At 37.8% G+C, this 25,492-nt stretch overlaps 2 protein-coding genes across 2 annotated transcripts in view; one reads left to right on the plus strand and one right to left on the minus strand.

Moving 5' to 3' along the window:
* Positions 1 to 8,818, minus strand: part of LOC134794205 (muscarinic acetylcholine receptor DM1) — a 103,699-nt gene extending 94,881 nt beyond the window's left edge. The window contains exon 1 of the mRNA XM_063765951.1: positions 8,432 to 8,818. The gene's annotated coding sequence lies outside the window, so the exon portion shown is untranslated. The remainder of the gene's footprint in view (positions 1 to 8,431) is intronic.
* Positions 8,819 to 20,957: 12,139 nt separating this feature from the next.
* LOC134794147 (large ribosomal subunit protein uL24) lies at positions 20,958 to 24,029 on the plus strand. Its single transcript, XM_063765854.1, has 4 exons — positions 20,958 to 21,051; positions 21,284 to 21,465; positions 22,763 to 22,903; positions 23,853 to 24,029. The coding sequence occupies exons 2-4, from the start codon at positions 21,298 to 21,300 to the stop codon at positions 23,988 to 23,990; spliced, it is 447 nt and encodes a 148-aa protein (XP_063621924.1). The 5' UTR covers positions 20,958 to 21,051; positions 21,284 to 21,297; the 3' UTR covers positions 23,991 to 24,029.
* Positions 24,030 to 25,492: the final 1,463 nt, after the last annotated feature.

The following is a 25,492-nucleotide window of genomic DNA, read 5'->3' on the forward strand; positions in this document are numbered from 1 at the left end:
GACCTACTATCCGGCCGGATACCGGATAGTAACATTGCTTGATTTTGGAGTAAACAAATTGGATTTAAGAAACAGACACGGTCATAGTCGTACTTGTTTATTATTTTTAAACAATTTAAACATTCCACTGACTTCGAACTCATTTCGAACCTAGAAATGTGTCCGCGCGAACGTTCACTAGGAAACAGGTCAAACCTGCAAAATGCGCACCTGAAAAACCGAAATGTAGGATAGTTCCGCTGGCCGAATATTCGGCGGCCGGATACCGGTATTTCGGCCGATGGTCGAGCCGAATATCCGGTATCCGGTATCCGGCCAAACAACTATCCGTTGCATCTCTAGTTATTATTTAAAAACACATTTACCCAAAAGGGTTGACAATCCTTACCCTAGTTGGCAGTCAATCTATCTGAGAAGCTAATAGTTAGTTGGTAAATACGAACAAGGATTTATCACCATTATATTTACATGTAAGTAACACTTTAGTTTAAGGAGTTTAGTTGCAAGTGTTGCAACACGTGTACATCTGGGAGTTCACTAAGCAGTTTAGTTCCGAAGAAACGTTAAGAGAGCAAAACCCTTTCACCGCAACAAAGAATAGTTCAATACCCTCAGCAGACGGGTTAACTCCCTTTCTGACTATTTACAATAATGGAGGTTTTATGTTTATTTATATTAGATTTTGTTGAGAATTTACATGACATTATATTATCTTAGTCCCTATTTTATACCCAGACACTTGCTTTATTACTTATCTTGATATTGAAGTACCTAATAAGCGTGTTTCAATCTATACATGCTCAGTAGAAAGAATTTAATTTTTTACTCAATATACATCGAATCCAAGGCCAGTCAAATTAAATTGAAAAAAAAGCGTTTTGAGAAATTCATTCCCAGCTAGCTGGAAATCATGTCAAATCAGTTTGGTCCTAAATGCATATAATCGGAGTTTGCTTCATCCCAGGAGGTGTGGATAAATTTTGAGAGCCTTGGGAGATACATTTTACCTTGGATTGACAAAACCACTCGATGTAGAAGGAACCCGCCATTGTTGTGAATCTGACTCTGGTGAAAAAAAAATTCAGATTTTAATAGGATTCTACCAAAAAAAAGAAATACAAAGTGGCGGCCATTTTTTACCATTTTTGAGTACGAATTCACATTAAGTTACTTTTCAGATCCTCAGATGTAAATTTTTATCATCGTTAGAGCAAATTTTCCGTCGGACGTGATTTTGAACTACAAGCAAAAAACTGAAATGACATTTCCTACAAAACCGAAGTTTGACAGCGATTCAGGGAAGAATCATGCTGTCCCTTTCGGCTATTTAAGGTTGTCAAAATTCAAATCATCATTATCTTATCTGTGGTCGTGCACGCAAAGGGACGACAAGTTGTGCCAACCCTAATAATTGCTCGGAGCAATGCTGAGCCGAACGGAGCCGAGAATGCCCGAAAGGAGGAGAGTCGCCCAACTACTCCTACCATACATGCCTGTACCTAATGCCTTAATTTGTGGAAGCTATTATGTTTGGCTTCAAATATAGCTTCCACAAATTAAGTGGGAATTAAGTACCGTTTGATGACCGCGGGTAATGAAGGAGCGTAACGAGTACCGCTTTGACAAGTCAATTTATATGTAAATTCGGATCGGTAAAAAAGGAGTCTTTACTTTTTTACGGATCGCTTGCTACTTACCTCAGACATTACTTCAAACACTTAAGTTTGACAGATCAATTTGAGTTCAAAAACAAGTACTGATCAAATTCATAATGAATGAACTTCATATCATAATGCAGAAGGCCTACCGCGAACTACGTTCGACGTGTTGCCTCTCTGTCGCACTTGTAAATTCGTACATAAGTGTGACAGGGACGCAACACGTCGAACGTTGGTTCGCGGTAGGCCCGCTGTATCTATGCTGTCAGTGTTCTAAGCACATCATTGTAGGTATGTAACTTTGTCGCTGTTTATTCAATCAACGCAATATATATCTCTACACTGGTGCACCTTATTTCGTTGTAATAAAAACGATTTATGTATACTTATTTTCGACGTTTACCGGACAGTATTCCCGGTGGGCCATTAACTCTGCGGACAGCGCATAAGTGCGTGTCGAACCTCATTAGTTCCGCGGTTTTATCCCCGTGGATAAAAAGCTTTATCGAAGTGATGTGTTACAATGCACGCTTCATATATACTTTACCGCATTACCTAGTGATGATGTCAATTTTGGTAACAATTGTGTTATTACTTCAATCTTCTTCCTCGCGTTATCCCGGCATTTTGCCAAAGCTCATGGGAGCCTGGGGTCCGCTTGACAACTAATCCCAAGAATTGACGTAGGCACTCGTTTTTATGAAAGCGACAGCCATCTGACCTTCCAACCCAGAGGGGAAACTAGGCCTTACTGGGGATTAGTCCAGTTTCCTCACGATGTTTTCCTTCACCGAAAAGCAACTAGTAAATATCAAATGATATAGGTACTTACCTTCAATAGGTACGTAATAATTAATCGTAGTAGCAGTTACGGGGCCCTAAGGGTAGGTATTCAAACTTTGCAACCCTTTTTACCGCATAGGGCGTCCATAACACGTACAAGCGCACGAATAACCGTGTTCATGTCTTCAACGCCATGACGGCTCTGCCGTTCTAAACATAAGTGTAATAACTAATTTTGAAATATGTTTCAATAGGGATGTTGACTGTATGTGTCGTCGTGGATGTCATTCGACACCCTCTTTTTAGGAGGGTGTGAGGGGCCTCTTCCACCGTTGGGCTGCGGAGGCTGCATCTGGTCGCGCCCCACCTTGTGGGGCGGTCGATCGCTCGTCGTTTTGAGGACGGGTGACTGTATGCCTGTGGCGACGCGAGTGGTAGTTCGCACGACTTGATCAAAATGTAGACTTCACGGCTCGGCCACGATATTGAGCGACTTGCGACGGCGGCAGCGTAACCATAGGTTGGACGGACTTTCGTTCCCACCTATGGTTGTCGCTGCCGCCGTCGCAAGTCGCTCAATGTCGTGGCCAAGCCTTGAATGAATTTGTGTTGGACGACACCGGCGGCGACGGCGGTCAGCCCCCCCCCCCCCCCCCCCCTTATTCGTCGCATCGCATCAATTACGATTCGATATCAGTATTTGCTTTACAAATTTGTGTGTCAATGCATAAATATAACTAATTATTTCATGCATAATGCAGGTAGGGTCAAACAGATCACTGTGTTATGTCTTTCCTGTAGACATACACAAGTGATCTGTTTGACCAAGGTATGCATTAACACGTAGACAGTAGACCACTTGTTTTGCGAGTGATCTGTATCTAATCACTGCAAATAGGACATGGGACCGATTCGAATTGTATTAATAACACCTTGCTACACGGTGAATGTATGGCAGAAATCGATAGAAACTTCATAGATATAAAAACGTCATAGAAGTATGAGTAAGTATTCGATACGATAGGTACCTACTAATCTTTCAGTATCAAAAGTGACGTTTTTGGTTGTAGAAATGTCAGTTCTGACAGATCAGTAGGATGGTATCGGAATCAGATCGCACAACTAAAACTCGAACTTCCGGTTCGAGCGCCATCTTGATAGTCACGCGTCGTGATTAATTCCTTTGTTTTTTGCTCATTAATATTGTTTAAAGTGTAATATCGATAGCTTATTATACAGTAAACTAATGTGGTAGTATGCAGTGAATGGAGAATTAATATTGAAATGCGTTTAACTACCATTTTGGAGTTAACGGCTGGTAGTCCACGAGCTACTTGTAAAGTCCAGCTATCGATAGAGCTATTAAATATATTAAAAACTGGTCACTCACGTATTTTAAGTCGAAAATTTTTCGACTCAACGACCCGTTTTTAATATATTTAATATGTCTGTGTCTCACGGAAGTTTTATTATTAAAATATCGATAGAGCTATTTACAAGAGCTAATAAAATCACCGTACACTGTCTTGTACTAACCGTATAATTTATTTATATTTGATATAACATTTTAATTGATATCAGGGCTGGGACGTGAGATACAACCACGAGCGTTCATTTAATTAATAGGATCATCATTATTAATTAAAATTTATCAAGTCAGTACGATTTCCCACCCAGTGGATAACTCGTGGAACTTTACTGTGCCGAGTACACTTCAATCCAATTAAAAAGGATGACTCCTGAAAAAGTCGGCATGAGGAAGTATATAAGAGCAATTTAATGAATGTACACGTGGAGTTTGCTTATTAAGATCTTCTTTAATTTTTTCATATGTAGTCGTGCGTACCTGTACCATGGCTGATATAGAAATTGGTAAAAGAGTAAACAAAATAATTTACAAAAACAGAGAACCAATTAAATAAAACTATACAATCATACTTAGGAATTAAAAGCAACTTTTAGTTGCTTATCTAGATCAAATAAACGATTAGGGCGACACAAATTCAATAAAATATGGCAAATAAAAAGCTACGACGAGGAACCGAATCTTATGTAAAAAAGTGAGCGTACCATATATTTGGATCAGGGATCACATTATTTTCAACAACCGCATCCGCATAAAATCGATGCGAGCTCATGCGGATGCGGATGTCGACCAAGTCGGTAACAGGAACGTCTTAGCGGCGCCGTAAGTGCTATAAGTTATATAACGAAATCGTCTAGATCCCGAAAAGTCGGTCTAGTTACTGTTTAAAACGCACCTATTCTTGCTCAAATACGAAACGATTCGTTTTTTTAATAAAAATTACTAAAAATTTAATATTTGACGTTTTTTAAGTACGTACCAAATCTTGACATCCGCATCCGCATCCGCGGATGTGAGGCTTTAAATATCCGCATCCGCATCCGCGGATGTCAAAAAATCTGCATCCGCAACATCCCTGATTTGGATATCACTGTTGCAATAATAACTAGGTACCCATATAAAGTGAGATATTATAAAAATCACCCACATAGCCAGTAGGCTATTACAGTAGTATAATTATGTCGATCGACTGATAAGAGCGGTTACAACTAATTACGGAATATTACTCGCCAGGACAAAATCAAAGAGGTACCTATCTATCTTTTAAAATAAAGGACTTATCCTTACTTGACACCTCCTTGACACCATTGAGCACCATGAATTTGTAATGCTAATGATCCCACATATAAATACGCGGTAATATCATTCAGAGTGAATGACGTCCCGTATCTCTTCATTCACTTGTCCGCCCACTCAACGTTTTTCAAACGATGAAGATAAACACGCATAATAAAAGCAGATAAACACAACACTCAGCGATCGGCCTTCCAATTTTCTACTTCGCATCACCCTTTGTTGATCCACGAATACTAGGCGTTATTAAATTCTGCTTAACCCCGCACATATCTCATTAAAACTTTGACATCTCGGAGCAGAATACCTACGCCAAATTGAAATTGGACTCGTTCGGTCGTGTCATTCGTTCATTCATGGCTTTATTTGAATCACGAGCTGTTTTGGATGAATGTCGAACGGTTCATTCATTAGTTCATTACGGAGGGCCTATAGGTACTCAAAGGCGGTAATGACGCATTGAGCTTATAGGAAAACGGTTTACATTCACGTTATATCCAAAAGAAACCAATGCGAATGATTGCCCACACCGCTACATGTATATTGTCTGCGAATAAGGTAGTGAATGATTGAATGTGATTTATGTGCACAATATTTACATGCATGCACCTACCAACACAATGATGCGTATAGCGCAACACACCACCAGTATTGGTTTCGAATTTTATTGATAACTTATCGCTGAATGGACCGATTCACTATTCGCAGATCTGCAAACTCGACTCCACACTCGCATTCGCGGCTTCGCGCCGCGATGCGCGCACGAGTGTGGAGGGGACTTAATACATTCTGTGAAGAATGCGAGGCCGTGCCACAGAATAAGTAATGGTAAGGACTAAGGACACTTCCTACAAAACCGAAGTTTGACAGCGATTAAGGGTCGAATCATGATATCCCTTTCTAACTTATGGCACTATCCCTTTCGGCTATTTAGGGTTGTCAAAATTCAAGTCATTAAGGTATGTTCGGGTAATACCGGATGCGGGGAAAAGACCGTAGGAAATTAATTTCTGCCAAAATAGGCTTTTCTTAATTTTGGGAACAATGATAAATTTCTCCGAATTTTCTCCATTTCTTAGTAGCAATCTCAAAATTAAATAAATATTGGCAGACATTTCAAGCGAAGTCATGATTGTGCCTTACTTTCCCAGAAAGCTATCTAGTAAGCCTAGCAGTAATTCCAATCTGAACCGTGGGACGCGTACGAAGCAAGATTGCTTGCCAAAAGCTGTATCCAGAGATCGGTAAATAATAGCGAGTAGCAACGCCCCACAGGTCACCTCAACTACTAGACGGAGCATAAAGATAATCGAGGTCACCACACATAAGGGATCCCGTAAAAATTGAGTATGGTAGCGCGACGGCTTTTTTTAGTTGAGCCCACAATCACGACCAGTACTCGTGTAAATAAAAAATATGTACAATAAAATAAATAAGCTTTACGGATATGCTGTATAATACAATTTAGTTGTGCTGCTTGAATCGTAACATTCACATGTAAAATTGCACCTTATTGTGGTGACCTCGACTCTTTGGAAACGCTACATAATGCGGTATCTGTGTGTGTAGTCTGTGGCCCAAGTCTTTTATTAACGGCCTTGTAAGCTGTTATACCTCGCGAAACCAAAAACTGAATCGACCATTTACATAATTCCAAATTTACGTATTATTTCCAAAAATAAGTATATATTATTATCGTGATCACAAAATTTCACCCGAATCGATTAAAGAAATGCAAGTTGCAGAAACATTATATTACGAAAGAATTTTTGCCCAAGCTGAACGGAGAGTACTAAGTACCGCTAGTAATGCTATTCAAAATCTAGTTCAATAATAGTTATTTACGATACAAGTGCTAAAAATAAGAAAATTCGCAACGAGTGGCGATTTTAAATCGACACGAGTTGCGAATTACCTATTCGCACGTGTATCGTACAACGTTTTACAGTACATATGGCCTTTTAAATTTTCAACGTAGTTGCGTAATGTAGGGATAAAAACCGGGAATTACATTTAGCTGATAATTTAATATAATAATGTTAATGTGACAGTGATATGTACGCAAATATTAAAATACGAATGTTTAAGTTTGTAATTGAATTGGTATCATTGGTAAAAACCGAAACTAATTATTTCTGTGCTTTATAAATACCAGCAATCGACCGACCAACCGAGAACCAACCGAGGATTAAGAATTAATTAAATTCTGCATTGCAATTACTTCATGAATCAAATTAATTATTTAACACCTGAATACTCATTTTGTCCACGTGTATTGTGTACCTACTTATGTGATTTTTCTTATACTTTCAACGGGGTAAAATAGTGAATAACGTTTTTACAAATATACTTATATTTATTGAAAGAAAAACAAGAATAACCACCAAGTCACCCAGCAAGGTACCTACTCAGTTAATTTTAATCTTAACTACACCATTATTTGCTCATTTTATAAATTAGGATAGGTACATTAGGTACTACATATTCACAATTCGTGGTATTTCAAGTCAGTAGGTATATGTATGTAAATATAGTACATAATACATTCGTAGTTACGAGGTAGTTACATACGAAGCCGACCTTGCAAAACCAATTAGTGTCGTAGGTAAATCATTTCTAACTGTCAGAGGAAAATTACGATACAATTAGTTATGTGTATACTGGCACAGTCACAGTACAAATAAGGTAATATACAGTCATAACAACTTATAAGACTAAAAACCTAATTATTTTGAAATAATTGAAAAGGAAACATAGGATTTCTCATAATATCCTTATCTGATAACTGCTTTGATATACCTTCTATACTATTTCGTCTGAATAATTTTATTCTTTTCTGCAAAACTAATTATCACTGTTGTCGAATGAATAAATCACAAACCCCAATAATACAGGAAAGGCGTAGCTCCTTTGGATTAAAATAACAATTTCATTAATGAAACGAACCATTTTTCATCTCCAAATCTCCACTAACCGAATCCGACTAACGTCAGTTATCAAGATAAATGCGATACCTCCGAGAATTAATCGTTCCCCGACAGAACGAAACCGTCCACCCTAATTAGGAGGGTCCTTCAAGCCTTCTACCCTTAAAGGCACAATAAATACGGACACCAGCGCTTAAATGAGACTAAAACGCGGTTTTATGCCCGTTCCCTCACCCTTGACGTGAAAAATCTGTCAAGTAGATGAAACCACATCGGCATTAAACACTTAAAAGCTCCGTAGGCCCGTTTCATATCACTTACAGACCCTGTAAAGCCACATTAAAGGCGCACCTTTACAGTAAGATAACCGTAACCCTTCAAAAGGTTGTATGGTGTGGACTTACCTATTTCGCCGCACATGGTCGCAAGTGGCCGGGCCCCACAGCGGCCGCGGCCACAGACATCCTGGAATCACGCGATGCTCATTTCACTGACACTGTTGTTCACCCCACGTTCTCACTGCTAGGCGGTCTTCCATTCACTGAGTGAAAGCCCGGGCGGCGGTCCATAGCGCATGCTCGGACGTGCGTCGCCATTCTGTAAACAAAGCGCATTAAAAACCTTCACTTATACTAGACTTAGGGCTTTTTGGATTGGGTTAGGGAGGCTGCGGTCTCACTGGCTCCCTCTGGTTAGAGCACGCATGGTAGAGGTCACAAGGTCGCGATAACCTGAACGGTAAACATGATGGTAGCTGATAACTTGGACAGCTGAAAAGTATTCTGTAACTATTGTACAGTACCTATATCAATCTGTTAGTCGGGCGAGCTGGTTGGTAAAAGTATAGTTTCAACGGTTGTCACTTTATAGGTGTAGGTATATTTGATGCCGCCAACGGGCAATCTAATCTTTTAAGTGAGCGTGCGCCGATTCAGAAATTGAATGGATTCAATAGCGGCCTAACTGTTTCAATTGTTAGACCGTTTAAGTAGGATTTATGACTGAAATATGAAATATTGTGTGGAGTTATAAAATATTAATATAGTATATCGGTTCCAGTCAGTATTTGTAGGTATTTCTTTACAGTACTGCATACTGTACGATAGGAAAATTGCTAAATTTAAATGATATATGTATTAGGTCCTTACCTATGAAATTGGCGTTTTTGTTCATAGATATAAGTCTGATCCTAGTTTTTTTTTTTTACAAAAGTACATACACAATTACAATAAAACTACAGTGCACTCAATAAACAACGATTTTACATACAATTAATTGTTATTTTTTATTGTTAAGTGTTCAGAATTAAGCCTTGAAAATAGGTCTTTTCATGTGCTGTCGGTTCGAGTATTAAAATTACTTATATTTTTCTAATGGTACCAATTTTCAAGAAATGGAGATATTGAAAACATACCTTAAAGGTGTCAAAAATTACTGGAAAAATTTTGTTTGGTTTGAATTAGCCATCAAAAAAATATCCGCAAAATTAATTGTATGGAAATTCGTGTTTCGTTGAAATTCTCCGAACAAAACGCCAATTTCATAGGTAATGACCTAATATCATATAGTAGCAAAGTCAGCAACATCCACTTCAACTAAATTTATTAATTTATTCTTATAAGTTATACATTAAGATTGTTATTATTTCTTCAGTTTAAGTGGATGTTGCTGACTTCGCTTCTATATGACACATATATAAGTGATAAAGTTTCAGATTTTTTAATATTGTCTTCTGAAGAATTGAAGTGTAAAAAACCAGAGTTCTACAATGTACATTGCCGGATTCGAACTTTAGATTAGATACGTCAATTAGTAGATGCAGAAACGATATGGATTGGATGTGTCAGTGTCAAAAGTGACGTTTTTGTTTGAAGAAACGTCACATTCACGTAGGTCACACAAACGTCACGTAGGTGCCGTGCAGTACCGTCTTTAACATAAGGGCACACAGGGCCCGTGCCCAGGGACCCCATCGCCAGGGGGCCCCGAAGGACAGACAGTAACAGTATATATGATTACCCTATAATAAATAGAAGATCATAGTAGAAAAAAAAGTTCGTTTCATTCGCTTTCTTTACTTTCCAAAAGGGCTTTCCAGCATAGTTTAAGACGGCCCTGGGTAGGTACATTCCGCTCCTTTTCAGCGCAAGATACACAATGTGCGTTTTAAGAGCCAACGGGAGTGGTCATTTCTCCATACAAACGTACTCCTCGTTTTCCTCCGTGGTTTTTGAAGCTAGAGCAATGATTTTTTCAACACAGATTAATATTGTCAATATCTGTGTCGGACCGTTTTGCTTTTTTTTATATTTTTGTTTTTTAAGGCGCTAGAGCCCTTCAAAAATGGCCAAAATGGCCTAATTGACTATGCCGCAATGAGAGGCGTGGCATTCAAAACTGATATCAATTAGCCAAAAAAGCAAAACGATCCGACACAGATAATTTTATAATCATTTAGATTTCCAAATTTGGTTACGATTGGTTAAGTTTTGGAGGAGGAAACAGAGGAGTACGAAACTTCGATTTTTGAGATTTTTACGCAGGATTTTTCGCCTTGTCCTTATCGCACTACTTTTAGGTGCCGCTTCCGTTAGCGAGACGGGTATATTTACCTAAAATATTTAAAACTCAGCTCCTGTTTCGTCTTAAGTCTCCCGAGGATTATCTTTGCTACGGGCTACGACGACGCCGCACGTAGGCGTAGCACATACTAGTGAAAAAAATATCGAAGTTCTACACGAGGCCAAAAATTACGAAAACTAGGTACTATTCCACGACAATATTATGGACACACAATAAATAGTACCTACTTTTAACAGTGACACTACAGATAGAGTATAGATTATCGGATCAGTGAAATAGGACTAATTGTAACAACTAGACCCTACTTCATAGTGTTGTGTTCCTGCCGGTGAGTAATAATACAGTAATTTTATACATTTCGCGTTTGCGTTAAATCCGGTAGTTCTGATTTTTTGCAGACGTGTTTGTGATGTTGGCCCAATGAATAATACAAGTTTGTGACTTCGAGCGCCGAACGCAACTTCGTCAAATATCGAAAAATCCGCGAAAATTTCGGTTTTCTTTTAGATTTGGGCGATTATAACCCTAAAGGACTAGTTTTTGATAGTGCCTTCTAAGGACATTTTTAAAGTGGACTAGCTACAATACGAGACTAGAATTGTCTCTGTACATTTAGTAGTTTCCGAAATAAAACCTTTCAAAATGTATAATTTTTTGAAAATGTATTCGTAGGGTGTGAGTACGCACTTTTGTCTCAGGCGATGCAACTTGGCACGATTGTTCATAAGGTCAAACAAACCTGATTAGGCCAGGTAGCTTGAGATCGTACCGTGCCTAACCCCCAAAAAAGGGAGGCGCAAGGGTCGGATCACCAGGTCCAATCTATGCTATATTTCTTCCTGCTCTTAGCAACTAGCGCAAGTAATATATCATTTTCATATAATTTAGGGATTCCTTATTCTATATAGTATCACTTCAAAGCAGGCATTCATACATTTTTTTGGAAAAATATGTAGCGGATTGAGTGACGATTTCCATAGAAATGTAATTATGGCCAAAGTCAAAGGTTAAAAATGTAAAAAAACACTTAACTTGGCGTTTTAAAAGTATGAATATAATGTGCTCGTGCTTAAATTATATGAAAATGATATATAACTTGCCCTAGTTGCTAAGAGCAGGAAGAAATATAGCATAGATTGCACCTGGGGAGCCGACCATTTACCCCCCTTTTTTGGGAGGTAGGCACGGTACGATCTCGTGTCTACCGGCTCAAATCAGCTTTGTTTCACCTTAGAAACAATTGTGCCAAGCGAAATCGCCTGAGACAAAAGTGTATACTCACTGCACTTACTTAGCCTACGAATACAAGTTCGAAAAAAATTATATACTTTGATAGGCTTTATCTCGGAAACTATTAAATGTACAGAGATATATATCTAGTCTCGTACTGTAGCCAATCTAGTCCACTTTAAAAACGCTCTGAGAAGGCACTATCAAAAACTAGTCCTTTAGGGTTATAATCGCCCAAATCTAAAAGAAAACCGAAATTTTCGCGGGTTTTTCGATATTTGACAAAGTTGCGTTCGGCGCTCGAAGTCACAAACTTGTATTATTCATTGGGCCAACATCATAAATAAGTCTGCAAAAAATCAGAACTACCGGATTTGACGCAAAAGAGCCAGGTTACAAAATTCGACAAAGTTACTGGATTATAAGGTTGCCAGAGCTCAACGAGGTTGAGGGGTGTCAGGGACGGCAACGCCCATGTAACACTTCTTGAGCTACAAGCATCCATAGGCTACGGTGACCGCTTACCATCAGGCGGGGCGTATGCTTGTTTACCACCGACGTAGTATAAGAAAAAAACCTTTACTGACGACCGGTCCTGCCCAGCCTAAGAAGCCGATATGGTCCTGGGCACACCTAGATCTATAGTAGAGTTTGATATTGTCGCGAGCGTAAAGCACGCTCCCGACTGAGTTACACCGCACACGTGAGCCGATTTCCAAATTTTTCGTTCAAATAGTTTTCATCATAAAAGATCCGACTTTACAAAACAGTTTCAAATGCATTATTATTATAGTCTTCTGCAGTTCAATTTAACAAATCAAATAGTGTTTATGAGTATGTAAATTCACTATAAATTATCATTTTATATGTGCATTTAAATATTTTTAAAATAAAGATAAAAACACTATACCTACACGAAAAAACATGATACCTAAGTAATTACACAGACAAAAAAATAATTGATTTTACATTAGGTGATACAATAGTTCAACGTAAAATTCTATGGAGCATTTGCTACGCTGTGACAATAGGCTCGGGACTCTTTCGCATTTACTCGGTTGGCTGCACAGCGCTATTTTTGAGACTGCACCTGACTCTCAGTTTATACCAGCGGTCGGCAACCAGCGGCCCGCGGGCAGCATGCGGCCCGCCAACCTCTCGCTTGCGGCCCGCGAGGCTCCCTGGCTATTTTGTATGTAATACTGACGAACGACAATGTCTGCTAAAGTCACAAATATTACCAAAGTGCGGCCCGCATCATCTTCGTTAACTACTACGTGGCCCTTGGCTGCTAAAAGGTTGCCGACCGCTGGTTTATACAATGCAATACCTAAAAAGCTGGGTGGTTGCAATGTTTGCGTTTGCTTACAATTTTAATTCAAACTAGTAGTTCACCCCGAACTGAGAACTCGGGGTGCGCCAAAAACTCTATAGACAACTAGGTAGGGTCAGACCAAGAAAAGTCCGCAGCGATTTTGATAGCCCACGCGGTGCAAGTGTTATTTATACGTCATAATTCATAATTTCATAGAAGTTTGACGTTTAAAATAACACTTGTACTGAGTGGGCTATTAAAATCGCTGCAGACTTTTCTTGGTCTAACTCTATTTAACTTTCGACGCGATTGAATAAAAAAGTGGAAATTCAAGATGGCTAATGGGTTTACTAATATGTGGCCGAAAATTGTATGGCAAATTATCACTTCCCAAACTATTTTTCCCATAGTACCATTTGGCAAAACTACCAGATGGCAAACCAATGTTTCGCATATATAACATGTCGCAAATGATTATTTACAATATTATTCTATGGCAAAATATTTAGTTGGTCATGTTTCAAAATGTCTTTTATTGTTATGTCGAATGTATTGATAGGCATAAATTATTTTTCGCCTAATTATTGTGAATAACCTACCTATCTCTGGGAACAGTTTCGTTTATTAGGGTCATAAAAAAATAACCCTAACCTACCTATCTCTGGGAGCAGTTTCGTTTTACGGGTCATAAAAAAAATAACCATAACCTACCTTTCTCTGCGAGCAGTTTCGTTTTACGGGTCATAAGAAAAATAACCATAACCTACCTATCTCTGGGAGCAGTTTTGTTTTTAGGGTCATAAAAAAATTACCATAACCTACCTATCTCTGGGAGCAGTTTTGTTTAACGGGTCATAAAAAAAATGCTAAATATAATTGTGATCAAATAAAAAGTATGCGAAGTTTCAATTTGGGCAAACGTTATTTAACAATAAATAGTTAGGTATAATAAAACATTTGCTTAGTGACTATTTTTCTAAATAAATCGTGGTAAAATGAACATCAGCTAAATAAAATTGTGATCAAATAAAAATTATGCTAAATAATAATATGCTAAGCATTGGTTTGCCAATTAAAAGTACTGCAATAAGTTGGTTGGGAAGTGAAATTAGGCGAAAAATATTTCGGCGAGATGGCAGTACACCTGGCTAATGTTTTATAGGGTTCGGTACCCGATGGGTACAAACGGGGCCCTATTAGGTACTAAGACTCCGCTGTCCGTCCGTCTGTCTGTCTAAATGTCGCGGGCGAAGCCGCGAACGCGAGTGTGGCGTCGATTTCGCGGATTGTTCACGCCTTCGCGCCTTGTTCTCCGTTTTTTGTCGGTATTTCGGCCCGCGTCAAAGGAGTCGCGAAGCGCGAACTTGCAAGACTCCACATTACACACTATTTTGGCTCTTCTGTGGCAAGATAAATATTAATTATATTATGATTATATTATATTAAGCAGCTATATTTTACGGATTCACAAGAAAACAAAATGGAAAAACAGCTAAATCACGTATGATGCCATAGATAACTAACAGTTAAACTCGATCAGCTGATGCTTTTCCGCCATCTTGCCGCAAACCAAACTGCGAAATCGCCGTGAATTGTACGAGTGAGGAGTCATACGTCAACTTCGCGATATGTTCGCTTCGCGACGTCGCGCCGCGATTCACGCACATAGTCTGGAGGGGGCTTATCACCAGGCTGTAACTCATGAATAGTTATAGTTAGACAGTTAATATTTTCACAGATGATGTATTTCTGTTGCCGCTATAACAACAAATACTAAAAACAGAATAAAATAAATATTTAAGTGGGGCTCCCATACAACAAACGTGTTTTATTTCCTTATTTTGCCTAATTGGTACGGAACCCTTCGTGCTCGAGTCCGACTCGCACTTGGCCGCTTTTTTATAATTTTGACTACTTACGGATGTATGTTAAGCCCTCGAGATCGTCATACATAAATTTTCATTAGTTATATTCTGTATCTTTAGGTATTTAAATAAAAGTAAACAAAATCTACCCTCAAATGGCTCCTTAAGCCAGTTGAGGGTATAAGCACAGTACACTAAGAACAGTAGTGAATCTAAGGCCGCTCGGCAAGTTATTTGCCTACTCTTGCGTTGGCGCTTAGGGTTGTCACTTTTATTTTTAGTTAAATATTATTTGCATATTATGAGTAGCACTACGTTTCTATTTATTATAATATAATGAAATGTTCTATCAATTCATAAATGAAGTATAAATAAAACGCTTTTTAAATATTAACATTAGGAAATGGCAGTTATTAAAAAAATTATAAATTCGATACAGAAAAAAATCCTCCGGTTTCTGCATGTTCGGAACGCTTTATTGTTAGCGGTTAAAGTAAAGTAAATTCTCATCCTTACGTATAAATTTAGTAAAAAGGTTTTAGGGAAGCATGGGCAAGTAGGTATTATGAAGAATGACAAGTCCGGGTTTGAGGAGTAGTTATTGAGACACTATATTTTTTTTCTACTGTACGACTGTAATTTTTGAATTAAGATTTCTTATACCAAACTGCAAATGGGTATTTTTAATGTACGGGCTCCCAACTCAACTATAATATTCATTTCGATACAGTTTAGTCAACTATAATGAAAATGACCAATTACAGCTCGCCGCGGTCAAGAGGGCGAAACAAAACCATAGCTCAAATTAATTATTAATTTTAGGTTGTATAGTAGAAACAATTGGGTAATAAATCAGAAACGCGCATGTGACACCCTTAATATAGCAACATCCATAGACTACGAAAACCACTTAGTGTTGCTTGTTAGTCTCCATAGGCTACGGTGGCCAAAATCGGGAAAACAACTGTCTAAAAATTGAATTTAGCGCGGAGCAAGTACCAGGTAGGGTTGCCAGATGGTCGGGATTTGGCGGGATTCTCCCGATTTTTAGCAGGTGTTCCCGATTCCCGACAAAGTGTAAACTGTCCCGAAAAACAGCTTCACGTTATAAAACAATAATTTCAAGTTCCGAACTGTCGTCGAGCGAGCGAGCTGACGTAGTGCCAATAATGTAAAATATCGTTGTTTTTAATACAATTACTTTAATTTGAATGTATTTTTTTTAGAGATGCCCCGAATAGTGAATTTGGCCGAATACCGAATATTCGGCCCCTCTCTCGGCCGAATACAGAATATTCGGCGACCGAATATTCGGCATGACATGCGAACATTTTGAGTCACAATTATTATGCAAACTGTTCGCCATCAAATAAAGCACTACGTTTGCTAAGATATATTTTTATGTTGAACAGAATTAATGAATGTATATTAGAGTCAATCAAATCAGACCCATGATAAAAATAAAATATTTTGTAATCGATAAATGCTCAAAAACGTGCCTTCGTATTTAACTACTTTCCAAGAATACATTTTAAATATTAAATATACCTAGTTAACGGTAATTTTTTAGTAGGTAGTTGCAACAGATATTCGGTATTCGGCCGAATAGTAGGCAACATTCGGCCGAATACCGAATATTGGGCAAAGTGTCCGAATAGGCCGAATACCGAATAGTTGCCGAATCATGGCATCGTGGCAATCGTGGCATCTCTAATTTTTTTTCCCGACTTAAGTCCCGAAATCCCGAAAAATTGATATTGTTTCCCGATAATAGCGCCTTTCGATCTGGCAACCCTAGTACCAGGGCCTCATGAGTTACGAGAAGGTGTCATTGACCAACCAACGCGGCGGCCGGGGCGCGTACCAGTATTATGAAGGTATCGCGGCTGCTCCCGTATCTTAGCTGTATACAGTGTATACTTTTGGTTTGGTTTGTTTGTATGATTCTACTAGTTTAAAGTATTATTTTTGTTGATTCGTAGAAAAAGTATTGTATACAATAGTGATATAATCAAGCTTTTCAATCTAGTACCTTACTTATACTATTGCCTCTGTTCATAGTCATGATCAAAAAAATTAAGGCGTACCGTCAGAGCAGACAAATGCGAGCGGGCGGGTAGCGTACTCGAATGCGCGCGATCACAGTCGCGGTACGGCCCACACTGCCGCCACCGTATTCCCCCGTATATTATGCTAATGTGTGCGTGGCAGCGCGTGCGTACACGGCGCCCGGCGCGCACGCACACATTCAAGCCGGCAGCGGCACATTTCTATGAAGATTCACTACTGTTCTTATACTGTGGTATAAGTAAGGTCCCAACGCTGTCTGTTCTCTTTGACGGCGCAGCAACTAGTATCATTTCTCTCTCCTTGCTCTCTGAAGCTTCAATATCTTCGTTAAACATAAATATAATTGAAATGCTAATGGATAATGAATATATTATAATATAATAAATTAATTCAATTATTGCGGAACACCTATTTTAGTAGGTATTTATGTATTTTAATTAAATATCTGAACTTTCCCTTGGTTCCCTGCTGGGGCGTGACTATAAAATTGTGATCTGATAACCACAATAAAGAATAAAAGCGTTTTTGTTCATTTTAGGTATCGTTAAACCTTTGAAGTAAAATTAAAATTGCAAGAAATGTCGATAGTTTATCGATATGACTTTATCGACATGGCTACAGCAAGGTGTTTCCAAATTGTTAATCGTACACTAAACAAAAGTGGTCCCACTGACAGCTCCCTTGGAAGGTATCTCTGTATATTATTATATCTATGAATAATGTACATAATGTAGACTAAAGTCAGGTCGTTCAGTGACAGATCCAGGCGCTTTTGTATTTGGTTGGTTAACCAAAAAATGTTATAACTACCCGAAAATATACAAATTGTTTTGTTTACTTTTATTTAAGTAGGTACCTAAAGATACAGTATAGGTATGATTAGGGCAAAAATTAAGAAACTCAAGCTCGTGTCCGTTTTTAACAATTTTGATTTCGGTTTCCTATTAAGTAGCCTTTCGAATCCTCAGCTATCAATTTTCATCTTGATTAGAGCAAAAATTAAGAAATAAAAGAAGTCAAAATTGTAAAAAATGGCAGGCATCTTGAATTTATTTATTTTTAGTATGGTCATGTTAAAAATTGATATCTGAGAATTCGAAAGGCTCCTTAATAGGAATCCGAAGTCAGTAGGTATTGTTAACAAGGCCAACTTGAATTTATTATGTTATTCCCGAATGTAATGATGTATGAGAATCTGAAAGGCTCTTATTATTAAAAAAAACCGGGCAAGTGCGAGTCGGACTCGCGCACGAAGGGTTCCGTACCATAATGCAAAAAAAAAACGGAAAAAAATGCAAAAAGAAAACGGTCACCCATCCAAGTACTGACCACGCCCGACGTTGCTTAACTTTGGTCAAAAATCACGTTTGCTGTATGGGAGCCCCACTTAAATCTTTATTTTATTCTGTTTTTAGTATTTGTTGTTATAGCGGCAACAGAAATACATCATCTGTGAAAATTTCAACTGTCTAGCTATCACGGTTCGTGAGATACAGCCTGGTGACAGACGGACGGACGGACGGACGGACGGACGGACAGCGAAGTCTTAGTAATAGGGTCCCGTTTTACCCTTTGGGTATGGAACCCTAAAAACGAAATGTTGAAATCTTATGAAAATTCAAAGCGAACCAAGCATATTGACATTAGGGCTCATTTCCTTAAAGATCTTGTGGAAAAGAACATCATCAACATAGAGTATGTACACACAAATGAAAATTTAGCTGATTTAATGACAAAAAGTTTATGTAAAGAAAAATTTAATTATTTTGTCAACCAATTCTTATGCTAATATAGTCCAGTCAATGGATACTTAGTCCAGTTGATGGATATTTTCTTTGATAACTAGATTAAATAATATCTTATGTTAATGTTATCTTAATTAATGGTAATGTTATCTGACCATCATTTAAGTGTCAATTAACATTGTCATAATATTTTAAAATGCTTTAGTAAGCAGTATACTAAATAATTAATTTTATTTTAATTATTTTTAAAGTGAAAATGTCTCATTAATTTTAAGCTGTTTTAGCAAAAGCTTACTAAAACGGAAATTTATTTTATTAATATAAACCTAAATTATAATTTTAATTTAAGTGGTTTTCAGTATGAAGTGTACTATGTAGCAAATTTAATTTTAATTCAAAGTTAAATTTGAGGAGGAGTGTTGAGATTGTCTTTGGTTAGTCTATGAACAAACAAATGAGCTGAGCATTGACACACGTCTCTCGCCCCGCTTTCTGAAAAATATGTAAAACATTAAACATGTAATTCTTGAGTTTTAATATAAAATAAAATAATCTATGTGCGGAGTCATACGTTCTTTAAATTAAAAAGCCCATAAACCTCAACAAGCAACACCGGCTTCCGACACATCGGAAGGGAGGGGCCCAAGCGATATCTCACCGTACAAATCTTTCTGCCATTTTTCGCGGGGGGAAAGGTGCACACAGTCGCACTTCTCACACACTTCCATACAAAATCCAATCTGTAATGACGACACAAATACATAGAAAATGACACACGTCAAAGACAAATCTTGCAAACCTCGATCTCTTTTTGTGTACGGACGAGTGACAAGTGTCACAACACGCACACTAACACATTTTTGTTGAAGTATGTTATTGTATTCTGAGAGATGAGAAGTCGGATTTGTCGCTCGACCGATCCGCAATTTGTACTGAGCGAGCAAAATCGATAAATCCAACAATTACATGAGACTAAAATATAATAATTGTGTTTGAATGTAATTAAACGTATGATATGTAAAAAAAAATTACATGTGAAATGTAACACTTTCTTTTTGTAAATTTGATGTCCCCGACCTCTTTTTATAACAAAAAACCGAGCAAACAGGCATTTTTGTGCAGCAGTGTTCACGCGCGCGTCTGGACTCGGTCTAGTGAAAAATCCAAGTGCAACTAGTTTTATTACACGCGCTAGATTAGATTGACGCGCTAATCTTGTACCTCGGCAGAGGGGAAATACTGCGAATGCCGCCTCCCTTCCGTGTTGCTCGAAGGTTGAAATTATACTTACAATGTGTCTGGGTTAGCCTTGTTCTTAGCTATTCCAAATTTCAAATCGATAGTTCTCCCGGATGTTCTCGTGATATTTAGGGATGTGAGAGACAGACGGACGGAGTCGAACCATAAGGTTTCCTTTTGGTGTAATTACAATTAACAAATTAAACTAAATTTGCTTGATACCTGGCTCATTATCCCAAGAAAAATCTTAATAGCGCGATTCAGGATTTATACTACACGAAACAGCGCCATCTAACGTGTGATTAGTAAATTAGACTATTTTGTTTTTCATCCCTTTGGATCTGGACAGGCTAAAGCACTATGCCGTACTGCTATGTTATAAACAAACTATTATACTGAAACACACCCAACTTATCAGTAGAAAAAAGCCATAATTAAAATTTTGCGTTTTTCTGGCCTATTTCTACTGACAAGGTCGCTGTGCCAGAGAATAAAACTATAATTTTCACATTTGTTAGCGACTGGCATCGATTACAAAGGCGAAATTTCATTATCTTCCTCTCTATCGCTCTTGCATATTTTAGAACGAGACAACGAAACGAATCATAATCTAAATTTGAGGCCTTTTATTTAAATTAAAATAACATCCAGTACGTCCAGTACTAGATAGCGCGAGTAAACAAGATAAACGTTAGCTTCGTACTATGGAACGCAAATATATCTAGTATTGCCATTTTTATAGAACACGGCTTATTCCTTTTTATACGACAAAAATTTTTAACAAAATATTGTTTGGAAGTAATACATTTATTATTAAATAGGACTTTTTATGTATTTCTAACAAAATAAAAGGTGTATTTATTGTAACAATAAACTCGTAGTATATAAAATGACATTTAGTCATTTTAGCTCTTCGAATAATGGCAACACCTAATAACAAATTCTTTTTATTTCGGTTCTTTGCCGTGTTGTTTAGGGTACGTTGTTAAATCCATAAAAATCTTACATATTCCTACGAAAATCGTTGTGAAATTACTGCTGGATAATACTTTAATATATTTTAGTTGCTCTACAATGCGTATTTTCGCCATTACGTTTGTTCGCAATAGAAATATTAGTCGCGGCAGTTTGACGTTTCGCACGCAGAGTGGAACATTAACCTAAACATTAAGCCAAAGTAAAGGTTAAACGTGATATTTCGGTTTTCAGCGAAGAGGACCAAGATGAAGTACAACAAGCTCGTGACTTCCTCGAGGAGGAAGAACAGGAAGAGGCATTTCAGTGCACCTTCTCACATCAGACGAGTTCTCATGTCCTCACCCCTATCCAAGGAATTGAGGCAAAAGTTCAACGTGAAATCGATGCCCATCCGCAAAGACGATGAAGTACAGGTAATATAAATAAATTCCTTATTTTAATTTTCTATAAGCATTTGTTTTATAAAAAAACAAATAGTTGTTATAGGTTATGTTTGAAAAATTCGATACCTGGTAATTAAGAGGATATCTGAATAATCATTGAAACTAACAACAGTTTTATCTTTAAGTTAAATAAATCGTGCTTAACACACCTCTTTTATCACCAATTAACCTCAAAAAATTTATGTTGTATGAAGCATTATAGCTCTTGTGGAACTGCAAAACCTATCAAAGCAGCAATATTATGTAGGTAATGTAGGGTTCACTCCATAAACCCAAATGTGTGCGCATCAAATGCGAATAAACACAATTTCTAGTTGTTTCTGTGTTTTTAAGAACTTCAGTGACATACATATTGGCTTCAAAAAGAGGTCTTTTTTTTTCTTATATATTACAATACATTTAATCAATTTGTTATTGACAACGTCAAAGACATAACTCACCTTTATTTAGTTAAAAAATCTTAAGGCAAAATAAAATGATGATCACAAACCATTCACAGACTGCAATCACTGCTTCCTCGGGAAAGTGGAGCCAAAGGTTTTCTTCGGTGACACTGGAACTTGGTCGCCAGGTTGCACCATGGTTCAAAATATGGCTCTGATTGTTTTGCCTTATGTTTCATATTTATGCTAGGTTTCTTGAAAATTAGTTTTGAACTAACTTGCTAAGGGTGGTATTCCACATGTCCAATGTACAAATATACATTGGATCAACATATTGGACAGATGGAAATGGAATACCATCCTAACAGGCAAGTCAATATGATTCTAAATTGCTTGTGTAGAAAGGTTAAAATTTGGACCCTTCTGTTTCAAACTCTAAATCAGTATACAGCATGGCTAAAAAATAACTGCTGCCAGGGAGGTTTTGGGATTATACTGATCAACTTTTACTATGGGAACTTTTACTAACCCCGAAATCGCAAAAAAAATTTGGCTATTTCATACATTTTGGCTCTTCCATTTTCTATGGGAGGGTGTTTTTTTTTTGCGATTTCGGGGTTGGTCCCATAGTAAAAGTTGCTCAGTATAATCCCAAAACCTCCCTGGCAACGGGAATGCAGTTATTTTTTAGCCACCATGTAGGTATATGTGCATTGTATATTATTATTAATGAGGTTCGGGTTCGGGCACTTTAGGCCCTTTGGTGGATAAATTAAACAATCTTTTTCATTTATATACAAAGCCATAGCATATGTAAATTCCAAATCTGAACTCGCCTAAGAGTCAAGAACCTGTTATAATGATATTTAATTACATCTTTTCAGGTTGTACGCGGTCACTACAAAGGCCAGCAGGTTGGCAAAGTAGTCCAGGTGTACCGTAAGAAGTTCGTTGTCTACATCGAGAGGATCCAGCGTGAGAAGGCCAATGGCGCCAGCGCATATGTTGGCATCCACCCCTCAAAGGTAATTACAAAATTTTGTTTGGTATTTTATTATAGAGAGAATAATTCTTGAAATTAGCAGCTGAGTTTGAGAAAAAGCTGGGTAATGGACAAAAGCTAAAGGAATATGAGACATTGAAACAGCTGCCACTAGGATTAGTGTGCAACATTCCATAAGATTATGTGTGCTTGTGACAATCAGTGCCACTTCTCAACCACCAACTTTGCACAACAATAGCATTTTTAATGGCAATCTGGGCTAAACAACTTTCTATGAGTGTTTGGGTGTTCTTGACTTTACAATTTATTAATAATTTCTTCCATTATGGTGTGAGCTGACACAAATATTCGATTTTCTATAGAGAAAACTTCTAGTTCTGTTAACTACATTGCTATGTCACTAGTAACAATTCCTAACTACAGTTCCGGGACTAACACAGTTACATACAATTATAATTTGGTAACTATTACTTATGATTGATTTAAATGATTTATAATTGTTACATATTTGCTTTGCCGTGACGTTTCTCAAAAGACATGTCAAGATCGCTAACCTTCTTTCTAAGGGCTGATTTAAACGGCGCGTGAACTCGCATGCGGTTTTTGTTACATTGCGGACTGTTGGTTACGTCCAATTCAACCGACAGATCAAAACCCGCAATGTAATGAAACTCGAGTTCTCGCCTCATCTAAATGAGCCCTAATGCTAAAAAAACGAAGTATAGATAAATCTCTGCCCTCTTCATCTTAGTTCACTTTTTTTCAACAGTTATGTTTAATAATTTTAAATGATGATACATTTTCCACTTATACCGTGCCAAGTCGTATTAACGCCTGAAGTTTCGACTGACGGCCAATACGCCTAACACGGCTACTGCTGATACACTTCCATGGCTCTGATAACAACCCCACCTTTTAAAAAAGCAAACCTTAAAAGCACCACCATCTAACCATATGTTTGTCTCTTTCAGTGTGTTATCGTAAAGCTTAAGATGAACAAGGACCGCAAGGCGATCCTCGACCGCAGGGCGAAGGGCCGTCTCGCGGCGCTCGGCAAAGACAAGGGCAAGTACACTGAGGAGACCGCCACCGCCATGGAGACCTCGTGAACACCTAGATTTTAAGCTAATAAAAAAGATAAAACACGCTATTGGATTTCATTTATTCTAGTTTTATGCTCATTTTCACGATGATCAGAAAACACGATGGGAAAGGATTATTCACTGTAGTGCATAATAGGCCTGTTGCAAGTAACAAAGAATCACGGAAATAATGGTTTCAAAGAAACATATATGTTAATATGATTCTAAAAAATGGCCCAATCTCAGTATAAACTGAAGGATTATTAATATATTCAATAAAATAAAACTGCTAAATTCTCCAATCGGCCATTTTTACTGAAACGCCAATCAGAAGCGTTCTAAACAGTGACTTCATCAATCCATAACATATTTCTTAGAGGAACATAGACAACCTCATCGACCGAAATCCATACGTTCTCGCAAAAGAGTTCGAAGGTGCAAAAAAAAAATGTTGATTCGCCACTAAACATTTATTACGTCCAAAAAATATTATTACACGATATAAAGGAGATATCTATTTGTTATTATCTAAATAATACGATATTTCACCAACAAACTTTTTTAATTATTTGGCTGAATGGAACTATCATTGCCATGTTGGCTGTCGTAACTAGAAAAAATGAGAAATTAAAAAGTAAAACCGGCGCTCGGTGATTTTCACTCAAAATTTACATGTATCTAAATAATTCATCTTAAATTGCAACCATGTGAGAGTTTTTGTGTAAAATGAGTTATTGTGATAAATTTTTATCATCCCTAAGGGGTCATCCATTAATTACATCACACGTTTAGGGGGTGGGAGGGGGTCAAGAAAATGTGACATTGTGACTTGGGGGAGGGGGGAGACTGTGAGAACTTCTCTTCTCACATTAAACTAATCACTGAAAACACTGTGTATAACGAAATACTTTAATATCAAATACAACACAATAAAATAATACAATTACAATAAAAACAGCCTCCGCTGACAATATTATTTTCTCGAACAGAGAACCGTCATAACATTCTATTCAAACATCCTTCAAGATTCAAACCAGCCAGTCTGTCAACAATTGCCTAGGCCTCTTTGCTCTAACACTCCTCCTCAATTGTTTTCCCTCAGACATCCTATCCTCATCCAAACTCTCCTGGTTCCTTTCACTCTGACTAACGAACAACCTTTAACACACACCCATCTCTCTACGACAAAAATCATGCTTCTCTCTAACAACGGCTTTTGTCAACACATCAGCAACCATTCGCTTTGTTTCTAAGTACGCCAGCGAAATTGCACCATTTTCGATTGCTTCTCTAATAAAATGGTAGCGAACATCAACATGCTTAGTCTGCTGATGTTGCACTGGGTTTTGTGCAATTGCCATAGCGGATTGGCTGTCCGTATGTATTGTTATGGGCGACTCCTCTTTTCCCATAATTTCTGTAAGGAACCTTTGAAGGAATATGGCTTCTTTGGCAGCTTCGGATAGGCTCATATATTCAGCCTCAGCTGTTGATAAAGCTATACTCCTTTGTTTGGTACTTTGCCATGA

This window comes from Cydia splendana, chromosome 10, assembly GCF_910591565.1.
Source record: "Cydia splendana chromosome 10, ilCydSple1.2, whole genome shotgun sequence".
Classification (NCBI taxonomy): domain Eukaryota; kingdom Metazoa; phylum Arthropoda; class Insecta; order Lepidoptera; family Tortricidae; genus Cydia; species Cydia splendana.

Bases quoted from the DNA above. Each gene is read 5' to 3' on its own strand.
- LOC134794147 (XM_063765854.1), top strand. From the start codon at position 21,298: ATGAAGTACAACAAGCTCGTGACTTCCTCGAGGAGGAAGAACAGGAAG. The intron at 21,466-22,762 runs GTAATATAAATA...ACATCTTTTCAG, and splicing joins GCAAAGACGATGAAGTACAG to GTTGTACGCGGTCACTACAA. The intron at 22,904-23,852 runs GTAATTACAAAA...TGTCTCTTTCAG, and splicing joins TTGGCATCCACCCCTCAAAG to TGTGTTATCGTAAAGCTTAA.